We start from the raw sequence: 18,708 nt of genomic DNA on the forward strand, positions 1-18,708 counted from the left end.
GAGGCGCTCCTTGACGCGCTCTAGCATCTTCTGCTGCTCATCCATCTGCCGCCTCAGGTCACAGTTGGCCTGCCAAAACACAAGGCTTACTTTACACACACCAATATATGAAGCATATTCATATAAATTATACTATATATATATATATATATATATATATATATATATATCAAGGGAAAAGTAGGCTACTCGTGCACAATCCAAGCAGGGAGGTGCTGGTCACAGCAAGCAGGATCAAAATAACATAAAAACAGTCTCTACAGGAACAAGTCCATATGAAGTTGACCGCAACACTCCAGAAGAACAGGGTGACCAAAGTTATATCAAAAGATCATATTTATTTTAGCAGAACAACGCGTTTCGCAGGCTTGCTGCTTCACCAGGTTCATGATTGGGGTGTCGCGGTACATGTATTCGTCCCGTGACTTCACGGTACGGACATCACGGTTCGGTACGTGAAGCGACACGACGAATACGTCAAATCCAGAAGGTGGTAGTAAAGCACCTAAACGCTGTTTGAACGCCATTGAATTGAATTGAATTAAACGCCACAGAAGAAGACACAGCAAAACAACACAAGGGCATATAGAAATCCACATTCACTGAATGGAACGTTTTGTGGAGAGGAAACATTACTGGGGGTCGCTCCAGAACAGACAGAACAAACCACAACAATACTGAAGCGTCCAGCTGCTCTCCCGTTACTGTTGTCAAAAAGTGCAGAGCAGTATCCTAATGACTTGTATGACTCAGGCGATAAGCTGTTTTTAGCAAATTCTGTCAACATCAAGCCAACGAGGTAAGCTTGCTAATGTAACATTACGTAGCCGCGACAAAGTCCTTTATAGTTGCGCGTTGCGGCTAAACATTACATAACACTGACAAAGCTGTTCACTTACATCGCGTGGGATGACAAGCAAGATGCAGTGAGGAAGAGGGGATGACTCCTTGTCATGTTCCAATAATCCATTAGATGATCGAACGTAATCATTATGGGAAACAAAACTCGCATCCAATAACGTTAAGGCGCTGACAGGGTTCTTTCCTGTACTTACTGGGAAAGTGAAACCCACCCCGCTGTCTGTCAGATAGTGGGGGAGGGGTATTAGGCTACTCCGCACATGCGCTCCGTTTACAAACTTGTGTACAATAAAGATTTAAAGTGGGGGGAAATGCCTTTGCCCTGTCAAACAGCTGGAATACAGACCAACTCACCTGGGAGATTTCAAACTGTTTGGGACCCGTTTCTGGCCTACCTTGACGAGGTTAGGGGTGATGGGTGACTCGCCCGGCCGGTCTTTCTCCCCATGTTTACAAGCATAGTTTATATATGTTTGCAGGCTGTATGTAACTGGTGGCACTAGTGTGTGTATGTTTTTTCTTTTCTTTTACTGTATCTGAGTTTGTTTGTTTTTGGTTTGTTTTTCTGTGTTCTAAAAAATTTAAATTGCTAAATAAAATATAAAAAAAAGCAGACGTTAACGTAATTCCCTGGAATGCGAGACTTAACGAGCCAGTTACATGGCGTTGCATTCTTAGACATTGCCGTTTGCTTTTATTTGGTATGTTACATACAATTGGCTAAATGATTAGTTAATTCAGAGTTAGATGATATTGGAGCAGCGCAGCCATTTTTTATTTTATTTTATTATTATTTTTAGCCGGAAGTTTTGATACCGGCCACACAACCGGGTCAAATGGGCGTGGCTACATAAGGTGAATACAGTAGACAGGTTTTCATTACAAAGTAAAGTACATGTCTACTGCAATAGTTAAACAAACCATGTACATCTTCAATAGACGGCCCTCGAACAGTGCCTGTAATGGATATACTACTACAACAACAACAAAAATCAGTATATAGATCTGCCAGTAACAACTCATATTGAGAGGTAATCTTCAGCAGCACGGGACTAGTTGGTTTCAACATTAACCGTCTCTTGTCTTACCCTCAGCAGGTCATCTATCCTCCCCTCCTTCTTCTCCAGGTCTGAGTTCTTGTCAGTCTCTAGTGCTGTCAGCTTCTCCAGCGTCAGCTCCGACTGTGTGGGCATAAACAGGAACAGGACAATTACAGCCCTGTCCATATCCAGTACATCATCACGACCTCCAGTGTGATATTGCTTTTGATTTATACAACAGTTGTAAAAGTTATTCATCAAGTAATAATAGCATTTTTTTTAAGTAAATCGAGACAACAGTTAATTTTTGTCTATTTGTCTCCGCCCAAAAAACAAGTTGCCTCAGGATTGCACCAAGGGCTGCCGGGCAACAGAGTAAATATTTCCTGACTTGCCAGCTAGCTACTTTGAGGTTAGCACAGACTATTTCAGTTGACCGTTCATAAGTAAGGTCAAATGTATCCATACGGCGCACAGACAAATGCTGTGAACGCAACCTAATCAACGTTACATTGAATAGAACTGTGAAGCAGAGTGATATACATATAGTGATGCATCCCGTGATGTTACAGTAAATATAACTGACCATTGTAGTAAACATTAAGTAAATTACAGTAAACATGTCATTCCCAACAAATGATGCAGACAGACAGAAACAAGATGCATCATCCCTCCAAGTTTCATCAACATCAGATTGATGGATTAGCAGCTATGGCCTTTCCAAGTTAAAAACAACTGAAAAAAGTGAAAATTTAAGCTAAAAACAGGGTGTAAAATGATGGCTTTTCAAGTGAACTTGGCAACTCAGGGCTTGTGGAGACTTGGATTACGCCAGGTGAGCTGTATGGAAGCTTTTTTCTTATTATTATTTTTTACATTTTTGCTTGTGAGCCTGTCTGTCCACAGCAACAGAAAGCTCTACTTGCCTGATGTGGCCAGTCTCCATTTCTCCAAACTGGGACCATGCCGGCTGCATTCTACTGCATGTAGTACACTGACTGTCCACAAGTACCTCATACAACCCCACATCAAAACATCCAAACTATCCCTTTAAGCATGTTGAAGTGACATTATGAACTTAGAAATGTGAGATAATAATACTGTTGAAACTGTAATAAATCCATCATCTTAACACACTCTCAATGAGCTGCTGTTTGTGGAAGCCAACAACAAAACTTCTTCCTATCAGAAACACTTGCATACCATGAGCTGTGCCATCTGCAGGACATGGATCCAACACCAAAGTCAAAAACTCAAGCAGGGAATTGATCAAGCTTCCAGTAGACGGTATGGTAAGGCACGGTGATTGAGAACATATTGAGAGACATATGAGAAAAGCTATTATGTGGTGATCCAGGCGAGTTCCTTAGTTACCTGGCTGGCCTTGTGTGAGCAGGAGTGTATGGGGACCGTCTTCACAGAGCTGTAAGAGGACAGGTCTGTGGGGACTGAGCCTGTGGAGGACGGACTGCCGTGCTGAACCTGCCCTCCAGAGAGACAGACAGACAGAATGAGGGAGAGAGACGGACGAGGGATGAAAGTCAAATGGCATCATGTGTCAATAAATGGACAGTGGACCGAGACTATTGCCGTTTTTTGAGTTTACTTCAGAATGACAAACCTTTGACAAAATTGTGTTGTGTTTGTATAATAAATCATGGATCACGTTGTTTAGACCAGAGGTTCTCAAATCTTTTTCAGCCAAGGACCCCTTGCAAGATAGAAAATATACTATATATATATATATAGGAAACCCCTCATTCTGATTCGTGATTTTGGGCTAAGCTTAATTGTTTCCACGGTAACGTGCTTGACTTTTAAATTGATAGGTTTGTTAGATTAGAATGTAATCCATGAACCATTTTAGATTTAAAGCATACAATATTTCCGTTGAACTATTAACACATTGACTGCCAGACGTTTTTTTTTGCTGTAGGTAGCTTCTGCCAAGCCGTTTTTTGAGGATTATGGCTCATTTTATAAGAGCCGAGGATTCGTTTCAGCTTGGAGTTTGTGAACATACAATATCTCAAAAGTACTAATAGAATGTGTACTTTCTCTGTCTAAAAGAGTTAGTTTGTAGAGTTAGTAGTTATGTAAGCATTAGCAGTTGAATACAGCATGGTTTTAGCGTGAAAAAGAATATTCAGAGATAAACGGCTTTTTGTGAAATTGGATGGAACTGTCACTTTAACCATTCATTTTTGGCTCTCTCTCTCTCTCTCTCCCTCCCCCTCTCGCTCTCTCTCTCTCTCTCCCTCCCTCTCGCTCTCCCTCCCTCTCTCTCTCTCTCTCTCTCTCCCTCCCTCTCGAGTTGCTTCAACTCCGCCCTCCGTGGGCGGACAAGCTTGTCACCAGTCAGTGCTTTGCTGCTCTCCTGTGCCTGCATGTCTGGGCCGCTGTTTGAGGAAGTCGGGATGGACTCGCTCGTTTGGAGTTTTGGTTGAGAGAAGCTTTTGCGATTCTGGTCATATTTATGCTGCGTGTTTCAAAGTGTGTTCCTCCACCTGTAATCTATCACCCGATCATAGTAGATCGGCTGAATCTATTATGTAAATTTGCAATCCCGCATCGCCAGCAATCAGCGCGAAAAGGAGAATGGCTGGGCTGAGAATGGCTTGACAAGTTAAAAAAATGCTTTCCTTTCTCTAGCCAGGAGAGCACTGTTGCCACTTAGTGGGTCGGTGGAATGGGTTGTAAACGTTCGGTGGCTCCAATAATTATATAAGAGATGTAAAAGGCTTAGATGCACAACCCACCGTCAAAAAAAAAAAATCGATGCCAAAAACGTGTAAACACGTTGTTGGCAGGGAACAGCTGGATTCTGAAAACGTGTTCATACGTTGTTGGCAGTGAATGTGTTAACGTTTTTGCACACACAAAAAGTGTTAATTTTTATTTTCCTGAAAACTTTTCGCAGACACCCTGGCAAAGTGCCACGGACCCCTGGGGGTGCCCGGACCCCCATTTGAGAACCACTGGTTTAGACTATGTGCTCAGGGCTCGACCATTTTGGTAGCAAATGCAAAGGAAAAAGTAAATTGTGGTAAATTTGGGTGCATTGCTCAACCAGTCTGTTTGAACTTCTTAGTTTTCATCATTGAGGCATTTAGAAGGTGAAGAGAGTATCGTCTGATGGTAAGAGTGATGTATTAAGACTATTGTTAAATAACAGAAAAGTCACATTTTAACAACAATATGAGGAATCAGCGTGACGTCATGACGACGACAACAACAAACACCTGACTTCTGGGGGACTCTGCAGGGTGTACGTGACTAGGGGTGCACCGATCCACATTCTTTCACTTCCGATACCTGAATTTGGATATCTGCCGATACCGATATTATTCCGATACCGATATTTTTCTTGAATATACAGTATAGGCAAAGATTTGGCCAATTAAAGATTTTTTTTTTAAATATACCTTGCAAAAAGCAGACAAAATTAAGAAAATATACAAGGCAAAGAAGGATACTATTATACATGGGCAAATTACGGCCAGCGCTGGAATTGCAAAAAAAAGGGGAAAAAAATCAGATTCCGATCCGATTCGTGAATTATGTCAGTATCGGCACCCGATACCGATATTGGATGGGACCCATCCCTTAGGTGTGGTATAAAAAGCATATACCACGGCCTTTTGTGATCTCTTGCTTAAATATACAGCTGGTACAACAACAGTAAAGCAATTGAGAAAGGAAGGGAAAGAGAGCTCTGGAGATGGACAGTGGTGCTGCTCACCGGAGGGTTCGAGAGCGAGTGCTGTGGAGAGCAGCGCACCAGTGAGGGGACGCCCCGGGCGGGACTGCTACCAGGCCCAACGCCCCGGGCGGGACTGCTACCAGGCCCAACGCCCCGGGCGGGACTGCTACCAGGCCCACTGCCACCAGCATACTGCCCCCACACAGACAGAGTGACAGAGTGTGGAAGACAGAGGAGAGACAGATAGGTGTTATTCAGAAGAAGAAGAATTTGATGAGTGACCATGCTGGCACAGCGGGAACATGAGGATGAGGCCATCATGCTGCAGTTTGAGTTTGATGGGAAACGATGCACAATAGACCTTATTCCATTGACGTCACTCACGTACGGGCACGCCCACCGCCGCCATGTTCTCGACATAACGCAGCAGCTCTTAAGTGACAGCCTATGTAAGAGCAGTGTTTATAGGAAGCTAGCCGCCGTTAGCGTTACCTGTATCGTTCCAATTGTGTTCGGATGGTGACCTGCGTTACAGACGGCTGTAGTAATGACAGCAATAAAGTCCCCGTGGTTTGTTTCTATCTCTACCGTCCACAGACGTGAAGGGAGCAAGACGGAGGATACGTCAGCAGCACAGGAGATGTGTGGATAGTTAGGAGAGACAGGTGAAACTTTCTGACAGCTCCTCACAGCAAAGTCTGTTCACCTCGTTTTTTCTTTTGTTTATTATTACAGGCATTAAAGGCAGCATACAAACAACAACTCTGGGGTTTTTATTGCTGTCATCACTATCGCTATTTTGTAATGGAACAGAAACGACAATAAGGCCGTTACTATTAGTTGTCAGCTGCAGGACGGTATGTCAACAATATGGCGCTGTCCGGGGTTAGCGAATAAGGTCTATAGAGAGGACAGGGGGCAAAATGCATTGAACTGAAGATCAGAGTGAGATATAACATGTTGTACTCACCTCAAAATAATCACTGATTTTGTGCCCTCTTCCTTTTCCTGGATAATACCGAGACAAGCAATAAGAAATGAGAAGTTCTGCTCATTTTAGCCCATTTTGAGCCTTTTTAATTGCCTACAGTTCAAAAATGTGAACGGCTAATAACCCACAAAGAGCCACGTAATGTTGCTTCACCCAGATACTATTTTAAGTAGCCTCATTTTTGATGCAATAATCAATATTGAGAGCTTGGGGAGGGAGGGGGGAGGGAGGGAGGGAGGGGGGAAGCCTGAATAACAACAGAGGAGGCAAACCACAGGGCCGGAATAGTTTGTGCTGAAATATGCAAATGTTGTGTCAAAGTAAAAGATGACTTTACAGGCAGATGATGGAACTTACCCTGGCTGCTGTCATAGACCTCTCCTTTTCTCTTCCTGCTTCTCTGGTCACTGGCCTTCTTCTCTGGTGTCTGGAGAAGCGGAAAAAAGCAGGGCTATGATGATTAAGATCAGAAATGACAGCCCAGCCTTAAATATTTATTCCATTAACCGCACAGACTTTTTGGCAAACAATTTTTTATTTTCATGTTTCACTATCTCAACAAGCTTACCGTAACAGCAGTTTGACTTCTGTGTATTCAGTAGTGCACAGTTAACACTCTAAAGCCGAAAACATACTTGTGCAATCCATAGTATTCCCATGATGTCACAAGCATTTTCCTACCAATATGGCGCTACAATACACACAGCTCATTGGCTGGTTGTGTCACTTGATTGTAATCACCTGTTAATTGATTACAATCACCTGCTATTTTCCTACCATGATGGCCGTGTGGTGCTGTAACAGAATACTATCAATAGCCTCAACTTGAAGCCTTGTCGGTGGCAGCTAGTCCCAATATATTCAAACGCCAGCTTGGGCTCGCAGCGCAGGACAGTCCCCAGCTAAATGTTGTGTGTTGTGTGATTTCACTAGGATTTAAATGACTAGACGTTGGCCCAAGGAGAGAATGTAGTGCATATACGGTACTTGGTAATAGGTTATCTCCCCATCTACATTATTTTATACTCGCGCTGTTCGCGTCAGTCACATTTTCGAGGAGCTGCACGCAGGGTGCGCGGACAGGCTCGCCAGCCGCGGCGCAACCCTCAGCGCATTCGGCGAGGGGTTTTGACGCACAAGAAGTATGTTTAGGCCTTTAAGCCTTTCTTTCTTTTTTCTTGGCCATGTCGCCATTGTAAATTAGGGTTAGGTTTATTTGATATGGACATCACAGAGCATTGGAGATTAAACATACATGTATGCACAACAACCAGATACAGTGTTTAGTGTTTATAGCAGAGAACGCTAATTTTCAACACCTGTCCACAGGTGACTCCTACACCAAAACACAACCCAAATGGACATATCCAAAAAGATACATAATCAAATATAAAACCACATGAGCAAAGCTATACATACAAATGTTCAAGGATGTACACACAATACAGTACACACAATGTACACACAATACAGACATAATACACAGAGTACCACCAGAGGTCTACAAGGGTATTAAGTGTGAGAACACAGTTGTGTCTCTTTTAACCATGACTTAATACCACTGTTAAAAACATTCAAATCGTGTTGTGTTTTCAGCTCAGTAGGTAGACTGTTCCATAGTTTTGCTCCTTTAACAGAGAAAACTGATTGTCCAAACTAGGTTTTACACATCGGGACACGACAGCCTCCGTTTGTAGAAGCCTGTGTGTTAATTCTACTGGTGTCTTACAACGTAATCATTAGAATAAGAATTTGTTCTTCATGCCTGGTTAAATAATAATAATAATAATAATAATAATAATAATAATAATAATAATGCTAGGCTAAATCATTTCATAAGTCACTAATCATACAGTATAGAGTTGCTCAAGACCTTGACCATTTCTCTGACTCCCCAACAATCACTAGGGAAACAACTGTAAGTGTAAGTGGGTGAGTACACAGTACACAGTACACAGTACACAGTACACAGTACACAGTACAGTCACACACTGGACAGAAAGACCTTGGCGTTATGAGAGACTTGTCAACATGTCATTGTGATGATTGACTTGTCTTCCACCAACCTCTAGTTCTTTGTCACTGAGTGATCCCACGCTGCAGAGGGACTGGTTGGATGATTCGTTTTGGGCCGAACTCTGGAAAACAGAACAAAGACAACGGTTGACCTGATTGAACACATTCACCTACCGCCCTTCCAAAACACTGCACTTTGTACGATGTTTGGGTTGTGTGCGGATGCAGTACGTTACTGTTTTTAGTGATCACACCGATACTAAAAAGAAGGCTCAAAAGAGTTCAAAGAAGATTTGAGTTGATTTTCTGATCAGTCGATTCATTGATTATTGTGACAGGCCTATATCCAATATGAAAATGTAATCACAAGTGGCACATCTCAGACCCTGTGGATGGGGGTATTGTCATCCTGGAAGACTCTACTAGTCCCATTAGAGCAGACATGCTGCGTCACAGGATGAAGGTGATCAGTCAGAATAGATTGGTCTTGTCTGTCTTTGAAGAGGTTTGAAGGGCCTGTGCCTGCTGGGAAATTCACTCCATTCATCCACCTTGGACAATATTACGCCTTATATCTTTACTCAGGCATTTCCTTTGCTTTTTGACATTTTGTTAATGATCAATATGCTTTGGCAGGTTTGCTTAATCAAACAGCATTTATTTGTGTCTCTGTTATGTTTCCGTTTGCTTAACTCATTCACCGCCAGTTTAGGACTGCCAATATTTAGCACAGGCCAAAGATTTTCATAATTGTTGGTCATCTTTCAAGACCCACAGTAAATTATCTATTAGCACCAGAGTGATTTGCAATACCTCAAAATGAAGATGTACGTCTCTGGGTTCACCAGGGAAAAGAAAGTGAGCTTTTAGCATGTTCTGTACTCTACTTATAGCCATTTATATACACCCTGTTTTCCCCCAAAATGTCTCTCTGAGAAAAGAAATTGCAGAAAATGGCATTTATGTATTTATGCACACAATCTCATGCAGAACTCGCTCTCAATTCTTTTATTTTGAACTGTATTGACATCAGACATGTAAATATTATTCGTTAGGACACAAATGACAAAAAAAAAAATATATATATATATATATATATACACATGAAGTGCTTTTTTTTTACATTCAACAATACAGTTTACTCGGTGTGAGTGAGTGTGCAGACAGACAGACAGACAGACAGACAGACACACCGACAGACAGACAGACAGACAGACAGACAGACAGACAGACAGACACACACACACACACACACACACACACACACACACACACACACACACACACACACACGATCCCCCTTTTAGATTTCTAACCCCACATATGATAAGCAATAACCACGCCCTGTGGCGCTGGGATTGGCCAGGAGCAACACTGGAGGGCACGCAGCCCAGCGATTACATGAACCAACTGAATAGCTCTTGAGAAAGGACAGCGGGCTGCTCTGACTCCCGCTTCTGCCTTGTGCCTTGCTGTTGTGTGTTTATTTTGCACCCTTCCTCGTCCATGTCTCCCTGTCATATCCCCTGCTATCTGATCGTTCCCGTTTTCCCCTCGGCTATTCAACACGTCCTCACCGCCCTCGCAAACTGATCGATCATTTCCTCATTCCTCCGATGATCAAACACATCTCTTGATTACTTTCTCCCGTTTTCTCCCGGCTGGCACAGAGGAAGGCGACTCCAGCTCGTGCAGCGCGCCGAGGCGCGTTTCAATGGCGTTTCTCCTGTCTGCACAAGGAAGCGTTACCAGTTTTCTGCTTTTCCTCCTGCTCAATTTCAAAACAACAGCTGCGGTATGTGTTTGTTCACGTGTTGTCTTAGATGATAGGGACCTGATACCATGTGACAGGCTGGGGAAGTGTTTAAACTACGCCCTGCAGTAATAAAAACAAAAACACGTCAAACACGTCATTGGCGGGGAGGGCTATTTCTGATAACACGTCAAAGACGTCATTGGCGGTGAATGAGTTAACTTTAAACTGATGGAAGAAAATATAACAATAGGCTATTATTGTTAATAGTTACCTGTAGCCTTCATCTGAGAACTGAAAGCACCATCTACAGTATACTGTATTCACCATAGATTTTTTTAGGCGGCTCCTCTTTAATTTTTTTCAAGATAACCCCTGTGCGAATTCCAGTGCAGGCTCCAAATTCTGTGGAATTTGCGGGCCGTTGTCTGAGACTCGGCACGCAAGGCAGCGTGTATGAAAGTCTATGCTGGCTGGGTGGCACGGAGACATGAATTTCTGCCTGAAGCTTGCATTTTGGGTCACTCCGTTTAATTGACTGGTCATAGAAGCATGGTTGGCACGGCAATTTTTTTTTTACAGTGCACCTGAACGCAACATGCAAGATACCCGCTGAATAAGTGTCCAAATGTTCATGTCATTCTGGCCAATTATACTCTTCTGTTATAGCATTTCAGTCTGGAATATGGCCCTGTTTTTGTTTCATTTGTGTTGTGTTGTTTGTGTTTACCCTATGTGTATGTATGTGTCATTTACATTGCTGTATGTCTATGAATGCCCTACGTATGCACTAATTTTCTTATTTCTTCTTTTAAACTTTTCTGTACCTCACCTGTCGAGGGACTGCGGATGGAAATTAGCTAAGGCTATAATCCGGCACATTTACATGAAAATGTTCATTAATGTTGCACTGTCCCTGAAATAAATAAATAAATAAAATAAAATAAAAATAAATATCTTTCAATAATCTATGATTTAGCTGCTAAATTGCTCGCTACCAAGGCACTTATGTATGTACTTAACCTAACCTAACTATCCGGTGTGCACAACATTGTCAAACTAAACTCCAGCTGACACCCCAAAAACCTACAATCCGCTACAGAAAAAAATATATTGATTGTTTATTAACTGGCCCCTGGCCTTCTATCATTTCACGAAAGTGGCCCCTGGGCAAAGCAAGTTGAGTATTCCTGGTATATAGCCTGCTAACAATTGTTTTTAAGCTCAATAAACACAGATCTAATATTTGTCTGGAATTTATCCCATCCGTCCGTTAAACTGAAATCATCCAGGACACATGTCCCGGGAAAAATAAATAAATAGCGGAAACGCTGATTTGTGAAAGGTCAAATTAGCCTTATAGTATTGGTGCCCCAATTAATCTGCCAACCCTGAGTCCACATCATCCATCCAGTCAAGCCCTTTTCCCACATGCGTACCGGAAAATTACCTGTAAGTCAATATCGGACATTTCCCTTCACACTTCGGCTCGCGCATGTGGGAATCTATCAGCGAATTTTCCTGTATGTTGGGGGGGCGGGGGGAGGGGGGAGCTTATTTGGGGGGTCGGCAAAACTCGAAATAAGTTCGCTTGTCAGTTGTCACACAATAAATCACACTCGTTTGACTTAAGAGCAGCGTCAAGCCGCCAGCGTAATCAACACAGCCGATTTCCCCCTCCCCTCTCTGCTCGAGAGCAGCAGCCACGGACAGACACAGCGAATGACACGTTGAATGACACAGCAAATGCACAAGCGAAATCCGTGGAAGTAGTTTGCTTTGATGTGCGCGAATGATTAGTTGATGCACTTTGAAGAAGTTGGGATCCGTGTCTGAGAGAAATAGTTGCTGGTTCGATGTTTATCCGTTCACCTGCGTTGCGTTGAAGCACTTTTTACAGACTGGCTTTGTTTGATGTGTCCGGGGTTGCCTTCGGAAATCAGCAAGCTGACATACTGCTCTTATTAGGCTATCACAAGATCATTTCGCCAGTTTGCTTTAATGTGCGCGAATGATTAGATTATGCCCGCTGGAACATTAAGCAACGTGTGTAGGCTACTCCTCGCCCATGATTGAAGGACCGCTGTCGCGGAAAATGACTGGAACCGTTTCCACTTGCGTCTCCTTAAGAGCATACCGGTCTTCTGACTGGGTCGAAACTGGTGAAATGTCGGGGACGACGGGGTCGCGCTTATACCGGCACGGCGCCTTTCTCACATGCAGGCATTAGACCACGTACCGGTCATTTTGCGGTACAAAGCGCATGTGGGAAAAGGGCTTCAGTGTCATGAGTGTGGCGGGGTCAGATCAACACCAGGGTCAGACCTGATGAGACAGATCAACACCAGGGTCAGCTGCAGAGTCTGATGAGACAGATCAGCACCAGGGTCAGCTGCAGAGCCGGGGGGGGGGGGGGGGTAATGCTTTCAGGCCTGCCTGGCTGCTTACTGCTGCTGCTCAAGGTCACGCATTGACAGTCGAGCAATTCCCTCACTTATCCTCTTAAATCATGTACAGTATACACTGCACAGTCACACACTCAGTCCAATTCCTCAAACCAAAAGTCCATTTTCATCTCATTTACTCCATCACTCTAAACACCATCTCTTAATCCTTCACTTTCTCACAGCTCTCTAATATCACCAACAGCTCGCCAAACAATGACTTTCAGAGCACACCAAAGGCCAGGGCGCGCGCGCGCGCACGCACGCACGCACGCACGCACACACACACACACACACACACACACACACACACACACACACACACACACACACACACACACACACACACACACACACACACAGAGAGGTTGTAGCATGGCAGGCAGTCAGTACTAGTCTGCTGTGACACAAAGAGCTGCTGGCTAGCTCCCATATCAGTCAGGACAGAGCAGGTCTTGTTTAGGTTGAGTTCAGGCAGGGAGGACCACTCTACCGAGAAAAGCCCTTGAGCACAGAACAATACATCAATGAATATTGGCAAGAGTAGAAGTTCAAGACCTTCTAAAGTGCGGCTAATGGGTAGTTCAGAAGTAAAAGCACTCGCCTACCACCGCCGCCGAGCCGCGGGTTCGATTCCCGGCAGCGGTGCTTCCGGCTTGGTCAGACGTTCCTACAGACACAATTGGCCGTGTCTGCGAGTGGGAAGCCCGATTAAGGGCATACGCCCTGGTCGCTGCACTAGCGCCTCCTCTGGTCGGTCGGGGGCAGGCCTGTTCGGGGGGAGGGGAACTGGGGGGGGGGGGTACCGTGATGATCCTCCGACGCGCTACGTCCTGCCGGTGAAACTCCTCGCTGTCAGGTGAAAATAAGTGGCAGTGGCGACTGCACATGTATCGGAGGAAGCACGTGCTAGCCCACGGTTCTACACAGATCGGCAGAGGGGGCGGAGCAACGACCGGGACCGCACGGGAAATTGGCCAATTACAAATGGGGAGAAAATGGGGGGGAAATCAGAAAATGAAAAAAAGACTTTCTAAAGTGCAGGAGTGACAAAAGTCAATGAGCGACAGCAGAGTTAACCCATTGATACCTGATGCAGCATTTGTGTGTACCGTATATCCCTCATTTGTGTGCATGTCCCTTTAAGACCGCGAACCGCGTTAACGCGGTTCGCGGTCTTAAAGGGATACACACACAAATGCTGCATCAGGTATCAATGGGTTAAGGGAGTGGGCTGACTGATGTGACTGACTCATGTTTGCATTCACACACTTCAACGGGGGTGAGGATGTGTTATTGATGAGAGCTGCTCATTGGTATGTGCGACACTGTCATTTCAGCAGGGATCAAAAGGCACCCATCCTCTGCTTTCCTTTCAAAATGTTAGTCAAATTAAAAGACATTGAAGCCAACTCAAGTGAAATGTCTGCACAAAACTCATTCTCAATAGAGAGCGAAAGTTACGCCCACTGTTCTATGGTCTCTCATGATTCCAATATAGCTGAATGGCTTGGTTTGACCACGTACAACTCTTTTTTAGAAGCATTTAAAAAGATGAATGGCTCTGGTGCATACGCCTAAACCGGAGGTGTGCGTGACTTTGGCTCTCCATAAATATTCAGATCAAAATGCTCCTTAAGAGGTAAATGAGCTTTAAGTAAGTCCGCAAGTTCCAAACCGCTGTCCATTCGATAACAACAGTTATGCACTTTGCAATACCACAGCAACACATAAGTTGAGTTCTTGTATGAATTGAGGAGATGCAGACCTTGGCCACACCAGCGCCGGTGAAGCGGGCCTCAAGCAGCTCCTGCCTGCGTGGGTCCAGGCTAATAGCCTGGTTCTGGAGTTCTTCCATCATGCCTAGGGGGAGAGAGACACACAAGAGTACAGATTAGGTAGTGTTTTATACAAACAGGTAGCGGTGGAAATCGCAGAGTAACTCACGATACGATACGATACGATACTATCACAATACTTGGCCCTCAATAACGATGGCATCATGATAAAGCAATTCTGCGATAATCGATACATTGCAGGAAATTCCATGTACGATACATCAAACCACAATATCTATGTAAACGGACATTGAAAAATACCCCTAAAACGGCAAAAAGCAGGCATGATGTACAGTATTTATTCACAGAACTGACATGAAACTATGTAGAACGGAGTGCAGACTACATAGTGCCTCTTTAACACACACTGACTGACACTTGTCTGTGACGCCACATGTGAAGTTAAAATGTTTAAAGATAGGATACGAGTAATGCCTCACTAAAATATGTTCAATCTGTGCAAATTAAGCTTACAGAAAATTAAACACATAAATGAACGCAAAAAATACGCGTCACGATATGGTATCATGATATGGGCAGTTGGGCACTAGTGTATCGATAATGTATCGCAAGAGGATCACAATCGATGTTCTTGATATTTCGATCTTTTGTGCCACCCCTACAAACAGGAGAAGACTACGCCTCAACTTTTGACAACATGTATTTTTGGACAGGATTACATTCCTTGCTGCATATTTGCTACCAATACCATGCATGTAAAAAAAAAGGCAGGTTGAAATCGAATGAGTGACAGGTCGTAGCACCGATGAGAGAGAGCGGTTCGAAAAATGGGCTGCGCCTCCCGTGTTGTCTGATCGCAAAGTCGTTACTGATTGGGGAGGACTGAATCCATCACTGCCATTATCACTGGCCAAGCGAACGGTTCCCTCCCATAACCAGCCGGCTGAGGGAAAGTGTCCCAGAGAGAGATCTGCAGCATGCAGTAACGCAGTGTATCAGCCTAAGAACTCTCATGGGTCTGGCATTGAGACTACCGTCCACCTAACGATGACAGCACTATCATACAGTTTGTAGGCAAGCACCAAGTAGGAACAACGCAGGCAGAACCGTTTTCAGATGGTAAACAAAATTGTATTGTATTTTGATTATTTTTTAATAACGTATGGCAGCTCCCCCCCATCCCCCCCGTATTTTCACAATATCTAATCTGGCCCCCATTCAAAAAAGTTGGGACACCCCTGCACTAGATAAAAGCCTCCTGCATGAGTCCCCCACATCTCCAATGTGGTTGTATATTCAAAATGACCGGCAATTCAAAATTCAAAATGACACTAGACTAGGAGAGGCTCAACATGTGAACTTTGCTACAGTGTGGGAGGTGAACCACTCATTCTGATTTAAGCTACAGGTCATCTCTATAAGAAGGATGTCTAGCAGGTCCATTGACTTGTCACATAGATAGAACATGAAATCTTCCTCTCATTTGAGGAAACGCGTTAGTAATAATGACCTAATAACATGAACTCGTACACTTCCTTTTGCTATTACTGATAAGATCACCTGGTAGATGAACTGATGAACATCATCATCAGTGTGGTTTAGTAGAACTTGGTTTCAAATAACAAGAACACATTAAAGACAAACATCACTGTTTGTTATAGCTAACGTTAGTTGATTTTACTCATTATAGGCCTAACAACCTGACCATTACATTTTGTTTTGGCCTTAACGAGACTAATAAAGCTGTTTTCTATCTCTATCAAGTAAAGTTTCATGATGAAGCCACAAGCTCAACTTTATAAATAGTTAGTGAGAGAGTAACGTTATATTCTCAGTACTAAATACACCCATCCTTCAACGAAATTGGCATTAATGTTCATGACAGTTGGTGTACCATTAGTGACTGCCAAGAAGATGCTTTCCAATTTTCTAGTTAGCAACTAGCTAGCTCACGTTAGCAGTCGACTATTTAGCGGTAAGCCAACTTAACTACTATGCTAACGAAAAGCATGCTTAACTTCAAAGAAACAGATGCCAAAAGCTCTCACCCCTTCTGACAAATTATCCTGTACGTTATCTCCTAGAAGTTCGAGTAGTAGTTATACTTGAGGTTAATGTCACCACTAACGTTACTAAAGTGAAAGCTAACAAACACTACAAAACGTAACGTTAGGCTAATGTTACCTTTCCCAAGTTATCTATCAAGCTAACATTAGCTCTCACTCACGTTAATGGTCTCCTCACCTGAAGGATCGTTGGCAGTTTGGACAGTCAGTCACCAACAGTCCTAAAGGCGAAGACAACCGCTTTAACGTTACAAGTCCCAGTCCCGTTACTTCAAGCAGAGCTGTTCAAATGAACGTTACCCATTTATATTGACTTCAAATGCAGGGAACATAACGCTAGCTGACTTAGCGTTAGCTAATGCTAGCTAAGTAGAGCAGTGTGGCTGGCTAGTGGCTACTGGTAGTGTCATCAGGAGGCCTTGATCCTCGGGGTTTCCTCGCCTTGATACCCTGCACGGGCTAACAGCACGGGCTAACAGCACGGGCTAACCCAGCTTGTTTGTATCTTAACAACAACTGTCACATGGTCACACGTCTACACACCGAGGGGAGATATTGAGCCACCTTGTTAGGGTCCCTTCCCGAATTGATGATAGTAGGGTCTCCGGGCCGCAGAGGGCTCCAGGGGGCAGCTTTTAGTGCAGCTTTCCATGCGTCTGTTCAACTGATATGGACCGACTAGTGTCAGCGCTGCCTGCAAGCACTGAAAACATGCAACACGCTCTTTACACGACGAGACAACGCGTCGCCACCCGGGAGCGTGGAGTGGAGTGATCGGGGGGTGCATTGTGCAACTTGGTACGGTCTGTGGGTTTGACACTTCTGAATTGTCCCAATCCCAGTCTCACAAACGTCGTGGTAATAATAAACACAACTGGGCCATGGCGTTTCAATACAAGCTGACGGATTCATATGCTGAATAAAGTTAAGATTACATGTATGCCTCACCTACTTGCCCACCTATTATTATTGGGGATGGGCATCACTTGTGTTCATCAACAGGCAGCAGGATACTTGCAATATACATACAGTCCACAAGATGGCAGCAGTGCACTGTACACAGAAGCCCGAGCCTTGTAACCAGCGCCTATAATGAATCCTCAACAACTGTGATTCATATGGGGCTGGATTAGATACCAGGCTACAGAAGCCCAGCAAGTCAGCTCCAGTCCTTTGGTTGTGAGACCAGACAGTATCCTTACATGTATCATCATAAACCAGTGGTTCTCAAAGTGGGGGCCGGGCCAGGGGTCATTGAGGGGTTTCCAGCCTGGGGTCCCCAGCAAAAAGGGTATTTTATTTTTTATTAGAATTCCAACCATAAGTAACACAATGACACAATGTATGACTATTTTTTTGGTCATGGGTTTCACACACTTTCTGTAATAAAACATCTAAAAGTGTAACGACCCTCCCACTGTCCTGGCCCTGCCTTGCAGGAGCCTGGTGGTGGGGTCATCAGACTGATTGGGTGCACCTGAGCCCGGTGCACTACTTGGGGTTAAAAAGACCTTCTGACCATTCAGTCTCTCTCCCTCCTCACGATGCACATTTTGTTCTATTCGTTTGTGTAATGTAGTTACTGTTGTCTAGTTATTTAATATTTCCCCTTAGTTTTAGTTAATAGATTTTTTAAGCTTTTACTTTGGTATATGACTCCCCTCATATGTTTCAACGTGGATCAAGGAATAACAAAACAAAAAAGTTTGAGATCCACTCTCATAAACAAGCATTCATCAACAGGTTGCCAGACAGTATAATTTGAAACAAGTCTTCATTAAAGTATCAATCTGAGTATTCAATACACTCCCTTGCGAAATGTGTGTAGTGTGTGTGTGTGTGTGTGTGTGTGTGTGTGTGTGTGTGTGTGTGTGTGTGTGTGTGTGTGTGTGTGTGTGTGTGTGTGTGTGTGCATACAGTATATATATATATATATATATATATATATATATATATATATATATATATTATAATCATGCGAAACAAAACAAGTCTTGTGTTATTTGAGTGATTTAATAGGTCATTAATTTGAAAA

The 18,708-nt window shown here is 43.7% G+C and overlaps 1 protein-coding gene across 4 annotated transcripts in view; it reads right to left on the reverse strand.

Annotated features, from left to right (window-relative positions):
* LOC310775039 (serine/threonine-protein kinase tousled-like 2) overlaps window positions 1–17,360 on the reverse strand; it is a 31,478-nt gene extending 14,118 nt beyond the window's left edge. The window contains exons 1-10 of one of the 4 annotated variants that reach the window (XM_083635125.1): window positions 17,238–17,360; window positions 16,852–16,894; window positions 14,577–14,671; window positions 8,662–8,733; window positions 6,953–7,022; window positions 6,575–6,612; window positions 5,644–5,796; window positions 3,276–3,383; window positions 1,950–2,042; window positions 1–69 (exon numbers count right to left, since the gene is read on the reverse strand). The exon at window positions 1–69 is cut by the window's left edge and continues 42 nt beyond it. In XM_083635125.1, coding sequence (XP_083491251.1) covers window positions 1–69; window positions 1,950–2,042; window positions 3,276–3,383; window positions 5,644–5,796; window positions 6,575–6,612; window positions 6,953–7,022; window positions 8,662–8,733; window positions 14,577–14,669 — 696 coding nt within the window. In that variant the 5' untranslated portion in view covers window positions 14,670–14,671; window positions 16,852–16,894; window positions 17,238–17,360. Of the gene's footprint in view, window positions 70–1,949; window positions 2,043–3,275; window positions 3,384–5,643; window positions 5,797–6,574; window positions 6,613–6,952; window positions 7,023–8,661; window positions 8,734–14,576; window positions 14,672–16,851; window positions 17,104–17,237 lie in introns of those variants that run through there. The other 3 variants (XM_083635126.1, XM_083635124.1, XM_083635127.1) reach the window with 3 other exon arrangements.
* Between the last annotated feature and the right edge of the window lie 1,348 nt (window positions 17,361–18,708).

The sequence above is a fragment of the Poromitra crassiceps genome, assembly GCF_964638095.1.
Source record: "Poromitra crassiceps genome assembly, chromosome: 4".
NCBI classification, from domain to species: domain Eukaryota; kingdom Metazoa; phylum Chordata; class Actinopteri; order Beryciformes; family Melamphaidae; genus Poromitra; species Poromitra crassiceps.